General features: G+C 39.6%; 2 protein-coding genes across 3 annotated transcripts in view; one reads left to right on the top strand and one right to left on the bottom strand.

Moving 5' to 3' along the window:
* Window positions 1-4,284: 4,284 nt before the first annotated feature.
* Window positions 4,285-17,368, bottom strand: dimt1 (DIM1 rRNA methyltransferase and ribosome maturation factor). Its single transcript, XM_062972390.1, has 12 exons — window positions 17,027-17,368; window positions 14,030-14,109; window positions 13,278-13,364; window positions 12,159-12,220; window positions 11,982-12,075; window positions 11,829-11,878; window positions 8,859-8,982; window positions 8,652-8,744; window positions 7,193-7,257; window positions 6,192-6,255; window positions 5,973-6,079; window positions 4,285-4,590 (listed from the first exon to the last, which is right to left on the bottom strand). Exons 1-12 carry the CDS (start codon window positions 17,085-17,087, stop codon window positions 4,548-4,550), a joined length of 930 nt encoding a protein of 309 aa, XP_062828460.1. The 5' UTR covers window positions 17,088-17,368; the 3' UTR covers window positions 4,285-4,547.
* A 334-nt stretch (window positions 17,369-17,702) lies between these two features.
* Window positions 17,703-25,363, top strand: part of ipo11 (importin 11) — a 94,566-nt gene continuing 86,905 nt past the window's right edge. For both annotated transcript variants that reach the window (XM_062972389.1, XM_062972388.1), the window contains exon 1: window positions 17,703-17,847. In XM_062972389.1, the coding sequence (XP_062828459.1) occupies window positions 17,734-17,847 (114 nt within the window). In that variant the 5' untranslated portion in view covers window positions 17,703-17,733. The remainder of the gene's footprint in view (window positions 17,848-25,363) is intronic.

Raw genomic sequence — 25,363 nt, 5'->3', positions numbered from 1 at the left:
GAGATGAGAATTTTACTTCTATGTACACTACATAAAATACTCCCCCCCCCCCCCAGCCATATTGATCTGCGCTAAGATGTCTCCTATTCAGATATTTTAGAACAGATATTTGGAAGACTTTTCCATTAAGAATAGCCATTATGTTCAGATTTCCCCACGTCAAAATGTCAGTGTGTCTGTGTTAGTAGTCTTCACTTGTAGTTGTATACCAAATTGGGATAATATGTTATCTTTTCCCAGGGTATTGTTACTACCCAGATAGTAAATTTGAAACCTGGGATATATGTACATGATGCTTTTCTCCAACTGCCTCAAGATGGTTTGTTAACTGTTAGGAGATAAACTTTTATACTATCTCAGCATCACTTAAACAAGTAAACTTGCCTTGTGGCAAGTGGTCTTTGTTTTGTCATATGACTAGAAGGATATAGCAACATATTCACTTCCCTGGAGTTAAATGTGCTTTAAAAGAGAGAAATGTCTCCATGTGTGGTAAATGTTAATATCCAGTTTTTATACATACATTTCATTACAATTAAGCAGCAATCTTACCGAGTCATTTCGTGGGTTGACTGTTTATAGATGTTTTAATTAAAGCAGTTTTTGACGTTGCCATGTTTTCACAAGTGCAATTTTTCAAGGAAACTATTTAACAGGTTGTCTCTCTTTTCACTAAATTGCATATGCAGGGGATATACCGTGAACATGAAAGAGCTTGGCTGGATTAGCCCCCCCTCCCCAGTTCCGTTATCAAAACCATGCATTTGACAGTTCTTGTAAGAAGCTCCAAAACTGATATTGTGCAGATACATTCTACATCAAGGACAATTTTCCTGTTTGAGACTTGTAGAGCGGTTTAGTGAATGAAACAATTCAGTCAGTAAGTCAGTTTGCTAAAACAACATGGTGAAACTGTCCCCAATGAATCTGTCAGCATGTTTTCAGCTACAATATTCCAGGGCAGCAAACAGCAAAATGAGACCTGCTTTGTACAGGGAAGATCAAAGAGCTTGCTAATAGATGCACCTACGTTCTATAGATTTCCACTACTGCAACCTTTTACCATATTAATCGTAGCATGAAACTTCTGGAGTGGATTTGGACTATGATTTTAATTATGTAGAGAGCATGCAGACATTTCCCATTATATTCCACTGTGGTTGTTGAGTTTGGGGTCATACGTAAATGAATAAATTTTTAAATTAAGAAAGATGCTTTCTGGTGATAGCTGATCATTCTAAGTCAGGAAATCAGCATCTTTTGAGCAACATTATTCTCCCTAAATGTTGGGAATGTGCCTTGATAGGAAGAGAGGATTTGCCAAATTTACATTGGTATAGCAGCTGTGACTTCTTAAGAGGATGGGCTCTCTTAACAGCACATATCCCTTTGCTATATCACCTCTGGAATATTTGTAATTTTCTGAGCATGTGACTGGCTTTCAAACTTATCAGACATCTGTTTTCAAAACTTAGCAAGAGCACTTTCTTCCAAACATGACTCAATCCTCCTGTTGTATTCATTTTGGGATTCATCCGTGGTCCAATTCACCATGTTCATTAGTATTATGGGACCTACACCACCATCTTCTCCCACATCACTCCATGCCCAGCCCAAGTCCCCTCATGACTAGACATAGAGCAACTCAGGAGCAGGGGTGATCAAAGCAATGGCCAACATGTAACCCCCTGAAAGGCACCCTATGAAACGTGGGTGCATTTTCATCATGGTTTTACTTTCCCCATACTATTTTACACCTAGGGTTGTTGTATGTCTTTCGGGCTGCGTGGCCATGTTCCAGACGTATTCTCTCCTGATGTTTCGCCCACATCTATGGCAGGCATCCTCAGAGGCTGTGTGGCATGGACACACAGCCTCTGAGGATGCCTGCCATAGATGTGGGCGAAACGTCAGGAGAGAATACGTCTGGAACATGGCCACTCAGCCTGAAAGACATACAACAACCCTGTGATCCTGGCCGTGAAAGCCTTCGACAACATATTTAACACCTACAAGTGGCCTTAAAAAAGTAAATTATTTTATTTCCTGTTGTGAAATGGCAAAAAATAACACCCACACTCTTTAGATGAGCCGTAGGCAAACTTTGGACCTCCCAAGTTGAAGCTTTGGACTTCCACAATTCCTAACAACTGGTAAACTGGCTGAGGTTTCTTGGGAGTTGTAGGCCAAAAACATCTGGGGACCCCAGGTTGAGAACAACTGCACTAGACACTTGTTTCAAGTTGTATTGACTACCTCAAGAGTGGTATTAATCAGAAAATTTGCTTTTAAAAAATTAAAATCACACTTTCCCCCTGCTCCTGTGTTGTGAAACCTGGTTGCTTTGTTGCATCTTCAAGGTGAATGGGATACCAGAAATTTAGCAAAATGTAAGGTAAAGGTAAAGGTTTCCCCTCACGTTAAGTCCAGTCATGTCTGACTCTGGGGGTTGGTGTTCATCTCCATTTCTAAGCCGAAGAGCCGGCGTTGTCCGTAGACACCTCTAAGGTCATGTGGCCGGCATGACTGCATGGAGCGCCGTTACCTTCCTGCCAGAGCAGTACCTATTGATCTACTCACATTGGCATGTTTTCAAACTGCTAGGTTGGCAGGAGCTGGAGCTAACTCGCCGCTCCCGTGGTTTGAACCTGGGAGTAGTGCCTAAATGTGAGAGGGTTAAGTAAGATCTAGGACCAGCTGTTGGGGTGTTTCTGGGAGTGGAATGTCTAACAACATCTGTGGACCCAGAATTCAAAACATAGAAGTTCCCTCTTTAACATATCTACACAGTAAGTTTCTGTTCAGGGTGGGCAGGGCTGTAGTCTTATAACTCAAGAGCTTTCTAGAAAGGTTCTGACTTAGCTGCGCAGATGCAGAAAGTTACTACAGGTGTGAATTTCACAAATGACCACTTGACGAAAGATGGTTACAGGTAAGCAACTATTCATTCTTGCTTGCTATGTATCATACTACAATAAAGGATCTGCATGTGATATGGATAAAGGGTTTATAACTGCTTTTTGAAGATAGAAAAAAACAGCCATATGTAATTGAACAAGTGGGATATGGATATCTTATAGTCTTGTTTGGGGAACTTTGTGGACAATAAGTACCTGAGTCTTCCACATAGTATGTTGGTGGCTGAAATCCCAGATCAAGACTTAGCATAAAGTTCTCCCAACCATACCATCCCTTCTCTCCCACCCAAAGTTGCAATGTTCAAAACATGACAATTTTCTGCTTAGTGGAAGCAGAAATGGTGGCAGAGAAGGGTTCAGCTATGTTCTCATAGCAGGATACTGAGCCTCAAGGCATTCTCTGCAATTTTCCAATGTTTTTGAGAGGCTCTGGAGGATGTGAGTGCCGAATGTTCCAACTGTAACAAGAATGGGCAGCTTCCCAGATGCAGGAACCATTTAATTTCCCCATACCCATCCGGTGAGCTTGGTGAGTTTCAATGCACTGAAAGTGATGTTTGTCATATTTTTAGCTGATTTTCAGCTATCTCCACCCCCCTTTTGAGTTTTTTGGAAGAGTTTTGCAGACTCTGGAACAAGCTAAATGCACAAATGTTTAGCTTGTTTGGGGACATAAAGACTGCCCCATAACTAAAAGGCCATTTTAGTTGGGCTGGAGAGGACTTATGGGAGATTCCAAAAACCACATGTGGCTTGTGGGCTGAACTTTGCCCATCCTTGAGTTATAGTAATATAATTGGTATCCTTACAGATGTGTTAAACTTGTGAAACACTCTAAAATGCCAGTCAAATTGTATAACATTTAAAGCTGCTACTGAAGAGCTTTTATTATTAAAAAGTATTAATAATTGTTGGGAAAAATCTGATACAAAATAATTATTGCTGTAGAGAAAAATTGATCAGCTTGATTAAAATCTAAAAGGCCAGGCTTAGCACCAAGAAAAAACTAGTTCCTCTCAGATCCATGTATTCTTCCAAAAATAACAATAGTTACACCTATTTGGCTTGTTAAACATAAGACAAACATTTAATAATATTAAACATAAGATAAGGCAACAAAAAGTTTGGAACCTATCAGAAAAGCCTATACAAGGCTTGTTGAGGTATATAGATACTCCATCTATTCTTTGAAACTAGGAGTGAAGAACATGTGGCCCTCTCAATGTGCTTGGATTGCAATTATTTTAAGCTCTGGTTAGTATACCCAATGTTGAGGGATAATGGGAGTTGCAGTCTTAACTACATCAGGCGGGATAAACATTCCACATCCAACTCTGAAAGAAGCAGAGAAGCTGGAGAAAAGCAATGCAATAGCTGGCCTTTATATTCAAGAATCCATTTCACATAATTTGATTATTTAAAACATCTGAATGTGCTAAGTCAGAGCAATTTATATTCTCTGGATGGCATGGAGGAGTAATCCATATGGTATAAATGCATTGCTTCTCCATTCCATCCAGGAATGAACCTTCATGATAAATATAAATCTCTCATTCCTTATGAATGACATTATGGTGCTGTTTTATTTATAAAACATTCTTCTCTTTGTCATCTTCAATCTCATTCCTTTCAGGAAAAGTGGATGCCTTTTGAATTGAAGCCATGTAGAACACTAAAAGAGAAAAACATTCAGTTTTCACTAAATTGATATTTCATGTAGAATAATGTCACCCCCCAAGGAGTCCTGAGCAATTTGGCTTTAGTTTTCAATGCAATAGGAAAAGTATTTTCCCCACCCATGCTTCTGCTTGAGGACAGTAATTTTGGGCAGTTCTTCACTACTTTAGAAGTCTTGTAACCAATAACCCCAAAGCTTCCAGTTCCACTGCGACATTATCTTGATAGCATTTGAACCATCAGCTCCACTTTTCAAACATATAATGCTCCGTAATACTTCCTAGTGGTGCCACATCTAAAGAACTGGGAAGATATACTGGGCCCTTTATAATTCAAGAAGCTGGTACAGACCAATCATAATGTTAAACTTCTACCTGAATGCTGAGAGGGAGCATACATTTCTTCCCACAGTCCAGTTTTGGGGGCCAGATAAGATAGCCACTATTCTAATATATAGCCAGAAGCACAAATTATTAATAGTATACAGTATGTAGTGCTTCTCACATAACTAGTACTATTGCATTCTCACCAATCAGACCAATGAACCTTGACAGCACTTTTGGAATCAATACAATACACTAATATCCCCCAAGTACACCTTTCCACTCAGTGCTCCACACATTAATTGTTCCACAATTAGATCCATTTCTGCAATGGTTTTGCTGTATTAGCTCTCAAACGCTGCTGAAGGATTACTGCCGTTCATGTCCCAAGTTCATGGTATGTAAAAGAAAGATAGTTAAAATGATAGAGGAACAGTAATAGTTGTTAAACCACCTTCCTATACCCTAGTAAATACAATCTACACTCTGGTGAGTTGGCCTCAAAGCATTTACTGACAAAGGGAAACCAAGATGGTAAAAGGTCTGGAAACTTAGTCCAATGAAGAACACCTCCAAGAAGACCTGAAAAGCAATATGAGCGGATGTCATTGCAGACGATGGAGTATGACTGTTCCTCTGCTGCTCCAAAAGAAGTTCTACCTAAACATTAAGGAAGAATTTCTTAACAGTTTGATTCTGGGAACTAATGCCTTGAAGGCAGAGTTTTCTTCTTTGAATGCTTTAAAGAAAGGTTGGATGGCTATTAATCAGAAGCACTTTAGCTGAGTTGTATACACAGGAATTGGGGTTGGATAGCCTCCTGTGCAGCCCCTTTCAACTCTGATTCTATTATCCATGCAGCAGTCAATGTCTTGCCAAACTACACAGGGCACAACACCAACCAATAGTTAACGCATTGTAGAGAGTTCAAAATACAGTTGCACCTATGACACCTCACAGAACCTTCGTATCAATTTTTGCAGTGATTTGAGAACGAGCTATCTAGCTGAGAACATGCACAGATTTTTAATGTGAAAAATGCATTTAGTTTCACCTGATGAAATCATCAATATCCATTACTCGTGCACGTTTTTCTGAGTAACCGGTGTCTTTTAGAATTTCATGAATGAGATTTCCAATATTGAAATTTTCAGGAATTTCCTGTCAACATAAAAGACAGAAGAGAGAATTTACCTTATTTGCTGCGTACCTATCACATGAGAAGGAACTTAAATGTTTTTCCAAAAACCAAACAAATAAATGGAAGGGTTACCAAGTTATTCTGGGAACAGTGAATTCGGTAATTTTGTTCCAGTAATCGTTTCACAGCAGTTGAACTGAAATGAGTAAAAATAGGAATTATTACTATAGCTGTAGAGAGACCATCTTGCATTTCAAAAAAAGGATTAAAAGGAGGATTATGAAAAACTATATTAGAGAAACATCAAGGGCTTATACGAGAACAGTATATATTTATAATCATGGCAGAGAAGACAGTCCCTTTCATACTTTTCTCCCCTTTCACTAAAAGCTTGAAAGAATCCTGGAATGCAAAATTCTAGAAAACCACAAGAAACTGGTGTCCACTATCTTGCCATCTTGTCAGTGTCAACTCGGCAATAATAAAACGATAAAACAAAAGGATATTTTGCTTAGTTTTGCTTATCTGTGAAATAAAGCATCCTAATAGCCTTAATGGAATCACAAGTGCTAGGTTCCCACCAAATCTAGGTTTTCTTGCCTACCTATCTGTGCGCTATCCTGCTCTCCTGGATCCTGTGCCAAAGAAGTGATTGATCAGGGAATCAACTGGCTCAAAACGGGGAGACCAGAGGCAGGATGAGGAATTATTAGCTACTCGTTCCTTAGTGAAATACACAATACCCACCCTCATAACCTAAAATGTCATGAAAAAACAGAAATCACAAAAACACCAATGCATCTGCATCTTCTTTTTCTTACAAAAATGCTCACTGCTGTCTTCATTTGTCATGACTATGCCTGGGCAGGGCCCCAGCTTCCTTCTTCATAATTAGCTGGTATTTAGAAATCAGATGCACTGCCATCTCTCTGTTTTCTTCTCTTTGCTCATGAGCAAAGGAAAGGCAAGGCAATATAGCAATATCACCAACTCCAAAAACAAGGAGAACAAACATTATCTGTTAATACAATCCAGTGTGACAATTCATCAAAGGAGAAACAATTTATTCTTACAGGATAAAAAGTGAATGTTTAGCTGCAAACCAAATACTCCTTCTGGTATAAGTAACTTACTTGAAAACTGCAGCAAGCGTCTTATTTTTCCTGACAAAAACTATCCTTAGCAGGCCATCCCACTCCTAAATAAACATATAATACATGTGATTCAAATTGTGCATGTTTTAGAATAAAATTTTGAGTAACATCTGAGCCCCAGCAAGAATTCTTTCACTATTCATTTCATTTGTACTTCTGTCTCATTCCCTTGTTACTCCAGATGCTTCCTCTATTCTCCGCTTCCTCAATCTTAAGTTTTATTATCTATATGCTTGCTTTTATCTTCTACATATGGTCAGAGTGCCACTCCATTTGAAACACAATTAATTTCTGAGATAGATCATGCCTTAGAAGCTCATTTCAGTTTTTACAATGTTCCTCAAATGTATTATTGATTGAATATACAGTAGGGTTCCAGTTAACCGAGTTCCGTATTCGAGGCACCGCTGGGGGCACCCCTCCCTCTCCCTCTTCTTCTCTCGAGTTCCCTCGGGGAGCCCTCGCCCCTTGGGAAGCACCCCGTGAACGTTGCTAGGCAGCAGCGATCACGGGGCGCTTCCCTAAATCAGATTGCCAGGAGGGATAATAGGGCCTCTCTGTTACCCGAGCAGTTCCAGTTATCCGAGATTGGGCCCGCCCCTTTATCTCAGATAACCAGAACTCTACTGTATATCCTTTCTTGCAAGGTGGGTTTCAAATCACCATAAATATGCCTTCAAAAATGCACACTCAGGGTACAATTAATAGGGATAGACTTTGATGAGCATAATGACATGAACAAGGGCCTCAGTTGATTTTCCCATAAATGAGACAGTAATCTTTAGCCTTTTTCTTACTAACAGTTAAATTTGGCTTGGCTGAAATCTTTCCCCAAACCCACAATAAACAAACAAATACACCAACAGATTCTACATATCCTTTTCATCAACTGATACATGATATTATTAAAATGTTGAGTGTTAGACAGCCCTCATAGAAAACGTGGTATTGCAAGAAATATTGCTTATTTACAGGTTATGCAAGGAAAGAGGAGCATAAGGTTCTCCAATTAGTAAGTAAGTAAGTAACTTTATTTTTCTATCCTGCCACCATCTCCCCGCAGGGACTCGGGGCGGCTAACACGGGACAACGGCCCGAAAACAGTAAACAAGTATAATTGTTATTTAAAGTGCAACTTCATCTTCCCTCAACATAAGCTTTGATCACCAAGACTAGTGGGAGTACAACACAATGTGGAATGCTGTGTGTTTCTAATCCCTGATTTCTGCAATCATGGAAGATATTGAGCAGTGTTTCTCAACCTGTGGGTACCCAGGTTTTTTGGTCAACAACTCCCAGAAATTCCAGCCAGTTTACTAGCTATTAGGATTTCTGGGAGTTGAAGGCCAAAACATATGGGGACCCACAGGTTGAGAACCACTGATATAGAGAATAAGATGACACTTGTTTTTATGGGGTCAACAGTGATGTGTCTCACCTGAAAATTGATTGGTGGTGGAGGGTTTTTTGGTTCTATCCTCACAACACTGGATTCAACTTTGGGAGGTGGTTTAAAATTATTTTTTCCAACCTGTTAACAATCAAAATGTTATACCTTGTTTACATCTTGTTAAGAACTTGTTCTCCTTTAGTTTTCTATCTGAAAATTTACAGCTCCAATTCAAGTATATGTTGATGTACTTACTTTCATCAAGTGGTCAACACGGGCTAATAACTGAGTATTAACAGAGAGTCTGCAATATAAAGGAGAGCCAGGTTTTGCAACCAAACGAAGAGCAAATTCTCTTTGGAACATAAGAACTGCACACCTAAAAATAAAAGAAATGAGATATAAGTTTGGGTCACATTGCCCAGAAGCATGACTTTTCTAGATGGGCTAACACCACCATTTCTTCATCATGTTTTATTAATTTGCACATTACTTTCCCACATAGATCAAACAAGTTTATTGCTTTATTTCTAAAATATGCAACAGACGTATAAACTAGATTACATCACTGCAACAGCAGAGTAGCTGATGTGCACATACTTTTGGATGGTAATAGCATATAGCCAATAATACATGCAATATAAACTCTGCTGAATTCCTTTTCAGCCAGAATGAACCGCCTCACTATAAGAGAGCTTGTGATAATAAAATGGGAACAAGAAAAGAAATAATTAGGATGGAATAAAATGCCAAAGATAACAGATTCGCTTGGTCATGTATTTTAGCTATTAGTTTTATGGTTTTTGTAACCATTAGAGATTTATTTACTGTATATACTTGAGTATAAGCCTAGTTTTTCAGCCCTTTTTAGGGCTGAAAAAGCTTCCCTTAGCTTATACTTGAATGAGGGTCCTGGCCGGCTTCTATTCAGGTCAGCTTATACTTGAGTATATAGGTATTCAGAGTTGGACAGTCTTATCTTATTAAAGTCTTATTATTATCTTAAATTACAGTTTTATATAAATATTCAAAAACATTTAACCTACTGATGCCTCAAATAATGCAATTTTATTAATACCTATTTTTATTTTTGAAATTGACTCGTAGCTGCTGCATTTCCCATCCTCGTCTTATACTCAAGTCAGTAAGTTTTCCCAGTTTTTGTGGTAAAATTAGGTGCCTCGGCTTATATTCGGGTCGGCTTATATTCGAGTATATACGGTAAGTTGATTATGACACAATTATGTACATGGTATTAAATATCTAAATTTGTTATCTGAAACACTTGTACATTATTGTTGCTGCTATTGGCCTTTAAGTTAGATCAAACTAATGGTAACTCCCCTCTAAGGTTTTCTTGGAAAGATTTGTTAAGAGGAGGTGTGCAATTGCCTTCTTCTTAAGCAAGTCTTGCCCAAGGTTACCAAACTGATTTCTATGGGTAAATGGTGACTCAAACATTGGTCTCCTGGAGTCCCAGGTCAACACTCAAACCACCATCCTACGCTTCTTCACTTTATATAAATATTACATTTTAATAATTTTTCCATAAACCATCCCTAAATAATATTATTACAAGATCATAAAGATCTATAAAGATAGTGTTATGATTGAGCCTCATGGCTCTGCTTCTGGCAGACGTGGACGTAAGACTCCTCGAGAGTCAGATACTCTCGAGGAGCGAGAAAGAAAGAGGCTGCGAGATATCTTTGCAGAACCATCTGACGAAGAGTCTTTTAAGGGGTTCACGGAGAGAATGGAGGAAGAGCTGGTTAGCTCGGAAGAGGATGAGATGGATTGGACTCGGGTAAGGGAGGAGTTGGGTGCCACTGGCAATAATGGGATGGAAGATGAATGGGGACCTTCAGGATTAGACCCATGGACAAGCTGGAGGGATGGGACGGGATCCACAGCTGGGGATGCTGTGGGGCGTAGTCAGAGGTGTTCCAGCTCTGATGAGGAAAGTGATGAGGAAACGCCCGGGTTAAGGAGGGCAGCTGATAGTGATGAGGATTTGTAACTGGCATAAAATGAGGCTTGGGAGCAATTGCAAATTGCGTTGGGCAAGGTAATCTGGACGAACGCTTGGGATCTGTGTGGGACGCTTTCCTGAAGACTGGTGTGTTTTCGTGTGCTGATACGTAAGTTGTTTTGGAATTTGGGTTCAGACGGCGGGAGGAATTGTGTGGGCTTTTGTTTGTGCAAAACCTCTGCTTAATCTCAATAGCTTTGACCTTCCGTCGTCTTCTTGACGGACGCCATCTGCTACTCTGGATTTACGGACTGAAAACTGACTACGGGCTTGCTTTCTCCTATTGAACTTGGAAAACTGCAAACGTCTGATTCTGCCTCTCGACCTACGGAACGAACTGGGACTACGCTACTGCTTCAATCCTTGGCTGCTGAGTTTGTATTGGAAATTTGCCTTGCTGTGTGAAGGAGTGACTCCTAGTTACTCAAAACATAGTGCTGGCAGCAGAGAGGCATCTGCTGCCAATTAGTTGCATTCTTTTGAACTCTTTGTTTCCCAGCTTCTGTTTGTTTTTCCCCAGGCTGAAGCAAGCTGTTTTGATTTTACCCGGATTAAACTCCGGTTTAATCCGGTTTATCTTTTGAACGTTTTTCTTGCCCCTTTTTGTTTTTAAAGGCTAAAGTTGCCTTGCCCTTGTCTTTTACGGGCATTTTGAGTTCTGTAAATCCAATAAACTCTGTTATCTTTGATCTTGTGGCGTTCTGTCCTTGACAGATAAGGAGATGGAAGTAAACAAAAATCCAGATTATGGAAGAAGGAAAAATGAAAGTGTTTGTCAATAACTTCTGTTCTTTGTACTTCAGACTTTTCAGGAAAAATGCATAAAGGTATGACAGCAAAAACAGTAAGCAGCTATTTTTAGGAGAGTCCTCATTGCATAACCCAAACAAACTTCCTGAGAAAATATAAAATCAGAGTTTGGCTTTCCACATTTCAAAAGGAATGAGCAACTATCTTTTAGAACAGCCCTCTGAACAGCTGTCCTTGTGTGATCTGCACACAGACATACTTCTTTCTTCTTAAAGAAATTAAACATAACTTCTAGTTTGAAATAAATAATTTCTAGCATGCTAGAAACATATGGCTAATCATTTGTTTTGAAGATCAACTGTCTGTTGGTACTAATCAGTGAAACTGAATGATTTGTAAAAGCACCTGAAATAAACTAGAAATGATACATTTTTAATACATACCTGAAGAAAGGCCGATGCAACAACAGCTTAAAAACAAAAGGAGAAGAAATCTGGAGAGAGAAAAAAGTGAAAGCTAATTTCCCAGGATCCTTACCATTGTAAACTAGAAGTTTTGTTAGCTTTATTTTCTAATATGCTTCATTTTGTACTTACTTGATAAGGCAAATTAGCTACACAAGCGTCAAAAAATGGCAGGTCACTTTTTAATACATCTCCAATCTTTATTTCAAGTTTGTTAGCCAAAGGTCTGTAATAAAGCCACAGTTCTCAAATTAGTGTATTTCCCAGACAAATTTTAGTAACATTTTTTCTTCTATCATGTCCACTTACGTGCCCTGCACTCTTTTCTGAAGTTCCCCAGCAAGCTTTACATCAACCTCACAGGCAACTACCTGAAAAAATATAGAAACAAATTCATTTGTATGTGCTTCATATACAATATATAATGGGGCACGGAATTATACCATAGTTGTGAACACATGTGATAAAAGCTCTCTTTCTGTTTATTAAATGTTTATGACACATTTTTGTGTAATGTTGTAGTAGGTATCCAGTTCCCACCAGAAAATCAAATATGATACATTTAAGCTGGTTAATACATGACAAGAAGAATATTATCCAAAAAAAATAGACAACTGCAGAGGCAACCAAAGGTTTGATTAGTATGCCCAAGGAAAATAGTGTTTTGGATGATTATGTCCAAATTGTTTGACTGGACTTTCTGGCCCTTTCTTTCCCCTGCTCTACAACTTCTCATACATCCTGAAAAGTGTTTTTGTTGAGTCCTGCAATCTTCCAGAGAGGAAGAGAAAAGGGGAAGATGGAATCCCCTTCACTATTAAATGTCACAGAATCAGAGTTGGAAGAGACCAAAAGGGTCATTTATTCCATTGGAGGATACCAAAAAAAAATAAATCCAAAACTCCTCAATTTCAACTTTTTATATTAGAACAAAAGCATTTTAACCACAGGTATGTAAAGTACTGGAAGCCACAACAATGCCTGTATCTCTTCCAGAAGGAAAAGCTGTATACCACAATGGGATTTTTGGGATAAAATCCAAAATTAATTCTACAGCAGACTCATTGAAATCAGTGGCACTTAAAGGACCTGTGACTAACAAGTGCAACTGATTTCATTGAGTCTTCTATATGTAGGCCTAACACTATATTTAGTCCAGTAGGCCTAGAATACATGCTAAATGATTTCAGCTTTAACTTAAAGATATTTCCAGGATGAAGCAGACTGATAAGACATGTATTATATATTGGCTAATGGTGATACAGTCCCAAAATCCTCATTTTTTCCCTTCCCTTCAGCCGAAAAGTTTTAATTATCTCATTTACCTCTTTCTATCTCTCCATATTGAATGGGGGGGAGCAGGAAAGAAATATACAATTTGCTCATTACTTGTTAACAGATCAGAATGTTTTGTTTTTTCTCTCTTACCCTTTTCACCTTTTCCAACATTTTTACTGTCATGTTACCAGTGCCTGGGCCAACCTCTAGAACCACATCTGTAGGATACAAGGAAGCCTAAAAATGAAAGAGAATGGATTTTCAGTATTAAAAATAGCAAGTCAGTACTTGACAGAATATGAATTGATATCATATAGCACATGTAATATATTTAATGCAATAATTCTACCTCTGGCCCTGACCCCAAAATAAAACAGGTAGAACAAGGTGAAGTGTGCATTTAAATTACTTTCCATAAGTTGGTCATTTTAAATATATTTCATATTGTAAGTAATTCTTAGTGTTCTACAGTACAATCCCATTATTATCTGCTCAGTTGTATCTATGCAAATTGATAACCCTATGTAATAAAATTTGACAAAAATTCTGTTTCTAGTTTGAAAGTGTTATTTCCTGTTTAATTGTGCGATACTTACTTTGAAAATAGTTGTTATACTCCAGAAACTTCATTTTTGTGGCTGTGACAAACTATGTTGAATTGGTTGAGACTCTATATTCACTGAAAAACTATAGCAAAATGTGCTGCAGGATGTCCGCAACAACAAAGTTTTTGCAATTTAATAAACTTTTCCCATGTTTTTATGATACAACCAATTAGAAAATGACATTTATAATCCAGGGACAAAAGTTGTGTTACATAGTGTAATCGATATCTATACTTTAGCCACAGACTGCATCCATGTCAAGACTTTTTAAATCTAATATAACTGGTTATTACCTACCTTCTCTATGATGCTGTTAACAATGAGGGGATTCTTCAAGATATGTTGACCCAATCCTGTGTTGAATCTGATGCCAGATACTGACAGAAAAAAAATAGTGCAAGTACATCAATCAACTTGCAGGCACTCACAGTGACTTTATGACTCAAGTGGGAACTGGGAGATGGTGTAGGGCACAGCACAGTTCCTATGCTTCCCAGGATTCCCAACTTCACAGAGTTGGAAGAGACCAAAAGAGTCTTCATTCCATTGGAGGAGGAGCCTCCAGTGGCCTAGGGGATAAAAGCCTCATGACTTGAAAGTTGGGTTGCTGTCCTGAAGGCTGCCAGGTTCGAATCCCACCCGGGGAGAGCGTGGATGAGCTCCCTCTATCAGCTCCAGCTCCATGTGGGGACATGAGAGAAGCCTCCCACAAGGATGGTAAAACATCAAAACATCTGGGCGTTCCCTGGGCAACGTCCTTGCAGACGGCCAATTCTCTCACTCCAGAAGCAACTCCGGTTGTTCCTGACACGAAAAAAAAATTCCATTGGAGGATACAAAAAAACTAAAAATTGCTCAATTTCAACTTTTTGTATTAGAACAAAAGCATTTTAACCATAGATATGTAAAAGTAATGGATGCCACAACAATGCCTGTTGGGAAACAATGCAACTTTCTCAAATTTGAGGCCTGGATTCCAAAGCTAACTTTTGAGAGAACAAATGCCTCTATGTAGAATTGATGCAGTTTGACATCAGATGAGAGAGAGAAAGAATTAATTTGATGCCACTTTAACTGCCATGGCTCAGTGCTACAGAATGATGGGAGTAGTAGTTGGATGAGGCAACAGCTAAAGACTTTGTAAAACTACAACTCCTGTGATTTCAGGTCAGTCAAAGTGATACCAAACTGCATTAATCCTGCAGTGTAGATGCACCATACGTCTCTGTTTGAAAATGCTCTAAAGAACAACCTACTGCCATGAAACCCAAGCCCATTAAAATCCAGATGATTTGAACTAGATTATATGGCAGTGTAGACTCAGGCCCTTTCCACATAGCTGCATAAAATCCAGATTGAACTGGATTATATGGCAGTGTAGACTCGGATAATCCAGTTCAAAGCAGATATTGTGGATTATCTTCCTTCATATTCCAAGTTATATGGCTGTGTGGAAGGGCCCCCATCTAATCCAGTTCAAAGCAAATAATGTGGAATATCTACTTTGATAATCTGGATTATATGGCAGTGTAAGAGGGCCCTAAACAGGCATTTGAAACCAGAAGCGAGTCTAAGCCCATTGAGATCTCCCTTGGGGTGTGTTTACACTGTAATAAATAATAATAATAATAATAATAATCATCATCATCATCATCATCATCATCATCATCATCATCATCATCATCATCATCATCATCATCATCATCATCATCTTTATTTAAACCCCTCCCCATCACCCCGAAAGGACTCAGGGTGGCTTACAACATAAATAAATACAATGAATAATATATGCAAAGTAAAAATAAACCAGATAATAACATGACAAATGAATATAAAGACAAAACAAAACAAATTAAACAATAGACAGTATAAAACATTAGTTAAAACATCTTTTAAATAGCAGCTAAAGACCTTCTTGTTCACGAGAGCTTTCAATGAAGACATTTAGCTGTAATGACAGGAAGGCTAATTTTTATTGAATTGTGCTAAGTTTATCATCTGTCTGTCGAGTCGCCTGTAATAATTGTATTAGATAAATGTTTTTAAATATGTTCATTTTTATTTTTTATTGTAAATTGTTTGATTTATAAGTTGCTTTACATATGTATGATGTCTTGTACTGTTTTGACATAATGTTGCAAGCCGCTTTAGGTCCCGTTTAGAAAAGAGGGATGTAAATAAAGAGAACATGACCATACAGCCCGGAAGACTCACAGCAACCCAGTGATTCCAGTCATGAAAGCCTTTGACAACACAAAGATTTATTATTATTATTATTATTATTATTATTATTATTATTATTATTATGCGAACGCATAAATAGGCAGGACCTGAACCATTTTTTTTTCTATCCCGCTTTTCACCTATGGGTGGGAATCAAAGCGGAACATTATAGGTAATAACCTGCACTTTGAATTGGGAATGGAAGCAAATAGGCAACCAGTGAAGCTGTAGAGGTAATGCAGTTTGAAACTGCTTTAATGCCCATGGCTGAATGCTATGCCATCACGGGAGTTGTCAAAGAGTGTGCAAAGAGTGCTGGTGCTTCACCAGATCCCATGATTCCATAACACTGAGCAATAGAAGTTCAAGTGAGGTCGAACTGCATGAATTTAAGCGAGATGTTGACAAGGTGGAACGTGTCCAAAATGATCAAGGGTCTGGAGAACGAGCCCTATGAGGAGCGGCTTAAAGATCTGGGCATGTTTAGCCTGCAAAAGAGAAGGCTAAGAGACATGATGAGGGCCATGTATAAATATGTGAAAGGATATCATAAGGAAGGGGGAGCAGGCTTGTTTCCTGCTGCTCTGGAGACTAGGATGCGGAACAACGGCTTCAAACTACAGGAAAGGATAACTTCCTAACTGTGAGGGCTGTTCAGCAGTGGAACTTTCTGCCCCGGAATGTGGTGGAGGCTCCTTCTTTGGAGGCTTTTAAGCAGAGGCTGGATGGCCATCTTTTGGGGGTGCTTTGAATGCTATTTTCTTGCTTCGTGGCATAGGTCTCTTCCAACTCTATGATTCTATGAATTGTACAGTGTAATACTGGCATGGGCAAACTTGGGCCCTCCAGGTGTTTTGATTAAGGGTCTGGAAAACAAGCCCTACGAGGAGCGGCTTAAAGAGCTGTTAGGAATTGTGGGAGTTGAAGTCCACAACTCCCACATGCCTGGTGTTAAATACACTCTCACGTGGTGAGATCAGGAAGGTGGCCTCTATTTCTTTCTCGCTGTCTCTCTCTCTCTCTCTCTCTCTCTCTCTCATCTACAGTCTTTCCCTTTCGCCGCTCTCCCACCTGGTGCTTTGCCTTCTCGCTTCGGCTTCCCAGAACGGGGCTTCGTCTTGACTTTCGGCATCGTGTCTCTCTCTCTTTCTCGCAGGGAATGCTTCCGATGGAGGAGGCGGTGGCGGCGCGCGCAAAGGCTGCCGGGAAAGGTAGTTTCCCTGGCGCCTCGTTCAACGCAGAGCAACCTTTTGAGGACTACAACCCCCAGAGAAGGATAGCGCTCGAATTCCTTAAAGGGGCACCTACCCTTTAAGCCACGGATCAATGCTATGGAATCTAAATGTTAAGCAATTAAGCTGCATGATATGAGTCTATATACCAGGCCTGAGCAAATTTGGGCCCTCCTTCTAGGTGTTTTGGACTTCAGCTCCCACCATTCCTCACAGCCTCAGGCCCTTTCCTTTTCCCCCTCAGCCGCTTAAGCGGCTGAAGGGGAAAAGGAAGGGGCCTGAGGCTGTGAGGAATGGTGGGAGTTGAAGTCCAAAACACTTGGAGCGCGGGCCCAAGTTTGCCCAGGCCTTGTCTACAAAGCCATCATAATCCAATTCAAAGCAAATCATAAGGTAGTGTTCCTTCCTTCAGGCCTCCGTGACACTCAAAGCCTTCCTTGAGTTAACGCCACCTTGCGGCATGTTGAGGCATTCTTATTCCTTCTCCCCGTTGCCACAGCGACCGGAAACCTCGGGGGGGGGGGGGGAGAAAGAGAGAATGGATGGATGGCGCGCCGTTGTGACGTCACTGGGACGCGCCGTGTGGTTGTGGCGGCACGAGCTTCTGGATCTGCAGCAACCGCAGACGAAGACTTGGGGCCCTCCGCGAAGAGAGAGCGAGTGAGTGAATGGATTTGGCCGCTTTGGCGGAGAGGCTGTGAAGGCGAGCCCTTTCCTGGCCCAGGCCGGGAGTGAAATCGTGTCATAACCACACCCCCTGAACTCATTCTCCTCCTGCGAGTTCTGGACACTTTGGACCTCATCACACAACTAGGGGAGGCATGGGCAAACTTGGGCCCTCCTCCAGGTGCTTTGTACTTCAGCTCCCACAATTCCTACCGGCTGTTAGGAATTGTGGGAGTTAAAGTCCAAAACACCTGGAAGAGGGCCCTAGTTTGCCCATGCCTGGGATAGATGCCCTAAACCAGGCATCCCCAAATTGCGGCCCTCCTGCTGTTTGGGCCTCCAACTCTCCCAGAATTCCTGGCCATTGAACAAGCTGGCGAGGCCTTCTGGGAGTTAAAGTACAAAACACCTGGAGGGCCACAGTTTGAGGATGCCTGCTCTAGTGTGATGAGGTCCTTAGTGGTCATTGTTGATCAGGCATGGGCAAACTTGGGCCCTCCAGGTGTTTTGGACTTCAACTCCCAGAAATCCCAGCCAGTTTACTGACTGTTATGAATTGTGGTTGTGTGCTGTCAAAGGCTTTCATAGCCGGAATCACTGGGTTTCTGTGAATTTTCTGGACTGTATGGCCATGTTCCAGAAGCATTCTCTCCTGATGTTTCGCCCACATCTATGGCAGGCATCCTCAGAGGTTGTGAGGACTGTTTGAAAACTATGCAAGTGGAGTTTATATATCTGTGGAAGGTCTTCGGTGGGAGAAAGCACTCTTTTCTGTTGTAAACAAGTGTGAAGGTTTATACCAGGGGTCCCCAAACTAAGGCCCGGGGGCTGGATGCGGCCCTCCAAGGCCATTTACCTGGCCCCCACCCTCAGTTTTAGACTTAGGCCCGCCCAAAGTCTGAAATGACTTGAAGGCACAACAACAACAATCCTACTTGATTATCTCATTGGTCAGAAGCAGGCTCACACTTCCCACTGAAATCCTGATAAGTTTACAGTATGTTGGTTAAAATTATTTTTATTTTTAAATATTGTATTGTTCTTTCATTTACTAATATTGTAAATGAAATATTGTAAATGAACGATATGGTAATAATATAATATACTGCATATACATATAATATTGATAATAATATTATAATGTAAAACAATATAATATTTATTTATTTATTACAGTATTTCTACCCCACCCTTCTCACTCAATAGGGGACTCAGGGCGGCTAATAATAATACAATATAATAATATTGTATAATATAATAATATTAATTATATATTATATATTAAATGTAATGTTACTAATAATATTACGGTATAATAGTATAGTACAATATAGTAATATATAATGCTAATATTGTGCTATGCTAATAATATAATATATTGTATGTACATACAACTTGTAAGCTGCTCTGAGTCTCCTTCGGGATGAGAGAGGGTGGGGTATAAATGTAGTAAATACTGTAAATAAATAAATGTTGGGGGGGTTTTTTGCACTATAAATAAGACATGTGCTGTGAGCATAGGAATTTGTTCGTTTTTTTTTCTTTTTCAAATGATAATTCGGCCCCTCAGCAATCTGAGGGACCATGAATCGGCCCTCCACTTCAAAAGTTTGAGGACCCCTGGTTTATACTATATCTACTAGCTGTGCCCGGCCACACGTTGCTGTGGCGTTGTCTGGTGGTGTTGGTGATAACTTGTTGAGGTAGTGGTGGTATTGAATGTCTGTTGTATGGTTGTCTTTATTTTTAGTATGCATTTGGATTGTATGATATTCTTATTATTATTATTATTATTGAGAGGCTGGCTGGCCATCTGTTGGGAGTGCTTGGATTGTATCGTCCAATGGCAGAGTTGGGTTGGACTGGATGGCCTTTAGGGGTCTCTCCTAACTGTCTGATTCTATGATTCAGTTTGTATTATTACTGTGCAGATCTTGAATGGCCATCTGTCAGGAGTGCTTGGTTTGTGTCGTCCTGCATGGTGGAAGGAAGTTGAACTGGATGATCCTTAGGGGTGTCTCCTAACCTTTTGATTGTATGATCTTATTATTATTATTATTATTATTATTATTATTATTATTATTACAGTAGAGTCTCACTTATCCAACATAAACAGGCTGGCAGAATGTTGGATAAGCGAATATGTTGGATAATAAGGAGGGATTAAGGAAAAGCCTATTAAACATCAAATTAGGTTATGATTTTACAAATTAAGCACCCAAACATCATGTTATACAACAAATTTGACAGAAAAAGTAGTTCTTTACACATTAATGCTATGTAGTAATTACTGTATTTACGAATTTAGCACCAAAATATCATGATATATTGAAAACATTGACTACAAAAATGTGTTGGATAATCCAGAATGTTAGATAAGTGAGACTTTACTGTATTATTATTGAGAGGCTGGGTGGCCATCTGTTGGGCGTGCTTGGATTGTGTCCTCCATGGCAGAATTGGGTTGGACTGGATTACCACAGTAATTATTTCATATTACAGTAGAATCTCACTTATCCAACATTCGCGTATCCAGTGTTCTGGATTATCCAACACAGTCTGCCTTTTAGTAGTCAATGTTTTTGTAGTCAATGTTTTAAATTCATTGTGATATTTTGGTGCTAAATTTGTAAATACAGTAATTACAACATAGCATTACTGAGCATTGAACTACTTTTTCTGTCCAATTTGTTGTATAACATGATGTTTGGTGCTTAATTTGTATAATCATTACCTAATTTGATGTTTAATCGGCTTTTCCTGAATCCGTTCTTATTATCCAACGTTCTGCCGGCCTGTTTATGTTGGATAAGTGAGACTCTACTGTATATTTATAATCTTATATTATCTGCTTAGATGTGGATTATATGAGGCCCCTTCTACACAGCTGTATAAAATGCACACTGAAGTGAATTATCTGGCAGTGTGGACTCAAGATAATCCAGTTCAAAGCAAATAATATAAGATTATAAATGGGTAATATAGCTGTGTGGAAGGGCCTTGAGTCTACACTGCCATATAATCTAGTTAAAATCAGATAATCTGTATTTTATAGGCAGTGTGGAAGAGACCTGAGGCCTAACTGTGCCTGTCCCCTGGGCTGAGTAGATTGCTAGGAGACCAAGTGGGCAGAGTTCTAACTGGCAGAAATTGGATAAAAACAATAATTCCTTTTCCTCTAATTAGGACTTTATTTTTCTTTTCTTTTTGTTGTATGAACATAGAGGCATGGATGAGGGGTTGTGTTGCCAAGTTTAGTGTTTCTGGGATGTGTAGTTTTGTTGTTTTGTCCTAGGCCGAATTTATTTATCCTTTTACATATATATAGATGGAACTGTATGACTCAATAACATACCCCTTTTGGACTTGAAATGCTCCGTGAATGTATATTTATATGCATAATTATGTAGGATTTTAATGTAGGTTCTTAATCTTAATGTAATTTTTATTTACATTGATTTTTAATTGTGATGTAATTTGTTTTTTTAATGTTTTTATATTGTAAGCCACCCTGAGTGCCCTGATGGGTGAGAAGGGCGTGGCAGAAATGATGTATTAAATAAATAAATAAATAAATAAACATCTAGGGTGGGAGATAGAACTCTTGTCTGTTGGAGGCAAGTGTGAATGTTGCAATTAATCACCTAGAGCATTGCAGCTTCAAGGCCTGGCTGATTTCTGCTTGGGTGAATCCTTTGTTGGGAGGTGTTAGCTGGCCCTGATTGCTTCATGGAATTGTTTCATGTCTGGAACAGCCACCATGTCAGACTACACAGAGAAGCCATTGAAATCCACAAGCATGTGGACAATTTCAACAGAAAGGAGAAAACCATGAAAATGAACAAAATCTGGCTACCAGTATTTTAAAAACTCTAAAATCAGGACAGTAAATAAAGAACAACATTCTGAAAACAGCGGAATTCCAGACATCAACAAATCAGGACCAGCTAACACCTCCCAGCAAAAGATTCCCCCAGGCAGGAAGAAGCCAGACTTTGAAGCTGCAAGGCCATTCAGTGCTAATCAAGGTGGCCAGTTGCACCATTCACACTTGCCTCCAGCAGACAAGAGTAATTTCTCCCACCCTGGACCTTCCACAGATATATAAACCCTACCTGCATAGTGTTCCAATAGACCTTACAACCTCTGAGGATACCTGCCATAGATTTGGGCAAAACATCAGGAGAGAATGTTTCTGGAACATGGCCATATAGCCTGGAAAACTCACTGCAACCCATTATGGGAGTTGAACTCCAAAACGCCTGGAGGGCCGAAGTTTGCCCATGTCTGATGTAGATTATACAGTGGGGCACCAACTGTGGCCCTCCAGGTGTTTCGGATGTCAGCTCTCAGAATTTTTGACCATTGAACAAGCAGCCTAGCACTTCTGGGGAGCTCCAAACATCTGGAGGCCCACAAGTGGTGCCCCCCATTGATGTAGAACAGGCAAGGGCAAACTTCAGTCCTCCAGGTGTTTTGGACTTCAGCTCCCACAATTCCTAACAGCCGGTTAAGCTGGCTGGGATTTCTGTAATTTGAAGTTCAAAACACTTGGAGGGACAAACATTGCCCATGCCTGGTGTAGAAGGAGGGGGTGATTTTGTCTTAGAGTTGGAAAGAGACCATAAAGGCCATTCAGTTCCTGCCATATATGAACAAAGTGCTCCTGACAGTGACCACCAAGATTTTGGTTAAAAACCTCAAAATGGAGACTCTGCCGCACTTCAAGGTGCACATTCAACTTCTGAACAACTCTTATCATCAGGGTTTTCTTTCTCTCTCTCTCTAAAGTTTAGGGGGAATATTTTCCTGCAGCTTGAATTGACTCGTCAGCGTCCTAGTTTCTAGAGCACAGTAAGCAAGCTTGCCTCCTCAACATGACATCCTTTCTAATATTTAAACATTGCTATCATGTTCCCTCTGGTCCCTCTTTGAGTGTTTGTGCCTCCTTGCTTCCCCCCTCCTGCAGCATTCATAGGAAGCATAAATCAAGATTCAGGTTTTTTTTTTGCCATTCTGTACAGATCAGGAATGTTGCTAATCAGTTGCTAATCCAACTAAATACAGATTCTGGGCTGGCTTGTGCAATAAACTAGGGGTGCATCTTCTCTGTGGAATTAATGGAGTTTGACACCACTTTAACAACCATGACTCAATGCTTAGAGAATTAAGGGACATATAATTTTACAAAGTATTTAGCCTATTTAGCCTTCTCTTCCGAAAATGCTGGGTGCCTCACTATACGACAGATCCCAGGGTTCCATAGCATTGAGTCATGGCAGTTAAAGTGGTGTCAAACTGTATTCATTTTACAACATTGTAGATTTATCTAAGTATTGTTGGAATCAACTGAAGTATAATCTTTCTCTTAGTGTAAATGTTTCATCAGTAATGGAGTACATGTTTCATTCCAGCACTTGATGGATTGCTTTTGGTAGTATCTTTTAACCAGTTCAGCACATTGTGCAGATGCCATACATTGTTCCTTCTGGGCCCTGGCAGTTTGAAATCATTGTAATCATAGCCATTTCTGCCAGCATTGCTGTGCTGAATATTTTCCGTCTTTTGCCAAACTTCATTCTTCAAAAAAAAAAAAAAAAAAAAAGGAAGAAGAATAAGAAGAAACGTGTATTTTTAACATCCTATGCCTGAGCCTTCATGCTTAGTATTTAGAATTGTCGCAGTCAGTGGAGAAAGCAATACTCTCCAGATGTTGGAATGCAGAGTCCATGATTCCCCCATGGTGCTTCCTGTTCTGGCTGGGGCTGATTGGTGTTACATTGTAACATACTTGTCCAGGTTCAGTAGTTTTAACTGTACCTCACTGATTCTATATGTGTGTGGGACAGATTTGGTCTAAAAGATAATAGCTATGGAGAAGAATAATTTTGTCACTACAGAGATAAAACCTGCTGAATCTTTTTTATAAGAGAATTGTTGTAATGCTCTAAAGATTTTTGAAGTAAATAATTTAAAATGAAATTATCAGTTATGATTTGTATAACATTTTTACCAACAAAATTTGCTGTTACAATGTCACTATAGAGATAAAACCTGATGAATCTTTTTATAGCAGACTCGTAATGCTCTAAAGATTTTTGAAGTGAATAATTTAAAATTAAATTATCACTTATGGTTTGTATAACATTTTTATCAACAAAATTTGCTGTTACAATGTTGCAGTCATGACTTCTTGCTTTCAGTGTTAACAATGCAAACTAAAAATATTAATTTCAAAATTCCCATATTTACTTGAATGTAGTGCGCCATTGACTGTAATGCACACATTACCAGAAAAAAAAGGATTTTCTATCCATTTTATGCCAGCAGGACTGCTGACCAAAAGATCGGCGGTTCAAATCCAGGGAGCAGGGTGAGCTCCTATCTGTCAGTTCCAGCTTCCCATGCAGGGACATGAGAGAAGCTTCCCACAGAATGGTAAAACATCCGGGCATCCCCTGGGCGATGTCCTTGCAGACGGCCAATTGTTTCACACCAGAAGCAACTTGCAGTTTCTCAAGTCACTCCTGACACAGAAAAAAACCCTCAAAATGAAGCGATGTTATCTCATCTGTTGAGACACTAAACATCTCTAATCAAGCATCCATTAACACACATAAATTTAAGGGTTAATTTGCTTTAGCATTGTTAAATCTTAACAGCATCTATTATAACCATAGTATATATACCAGACACATACATTACATAAACTACAATGCACTGACACATATCATTGGATTTCTTTTGTGTGCTTTTGTGGATTTGACCACCACAGGTTGAAGCTAGCTTTTAGCTGCATTAAATGCTTAGTGTAGAGGGGCTAAGGATCATTAGACATGAAAGTATCTTAGGTATAGTTGGAGTCTTTGTTTGCTTGCCATCTTAATTGTGTCAACCACCACAGCACCTGCTAGAAGGTTGCTCTTAGTAAAATCTACTGGACATCTTTATTTTTCTTTTGCAGTTCCACACATTACATCTTCCAAAAGTCACATCTTCTCACACCTACATTGTGGCTTGTCTTGTTGATATTTGACTTAAGCTGAAGCTAGGTTCCCACTGATATATACATGCAATCTAATACAGAGCTTGCTAAACTTTTCATGCTGGTGACACTCTTTTTAGACACATTCTTTGGTGACATAATTCAATTTTACTGGCAAACTGGAGGTTAAACCAACCGCTTATAAGAGTTTCATACCTCCCCCCCCCTCTATATATGTAATTATATCAGCTCCATCCTTTGCTTGTGGGGACAGGAGGGGGGGGGCATATTTCACGTAGCACACCTAGGGATACAGGTGACATACTAGTGCAATGGCTCTCAACCTGTGGGTCCCCAGATGTTTTGTTTCCAATTCCAGAAATCCTAACAGCTGGTAAACTGACTTGGATTTCTGGGGAGTTGTAGGCCAAAACACATGGGGACCCACAGGTTGAGAACTACTGCACTAGTGCGTCTTGACACACAGTTTGGAAAGTCCTGCACTAATAGATGTGGCTTTCTGTA

Source organism: Anolis carolinensis, chromosome 2, assembly GCF_035594765.1.
Source record: "Anolis carolinensis isolate JA03-04 chromosome 2, rAnoCar3.1.pri, whole genome shotgun sequence".
Classification (NCBI taxonomy): Eukaryota; Metazoa; Chordata; class Lepidosauria; order Squamata; family Dactyloidae; genus Anolis; species Anolis carolinensis.
Note: the sequence above shows the minus strand (reverse complement) of the source record. Positions and strands in the feature narration are given on the sequence as shown.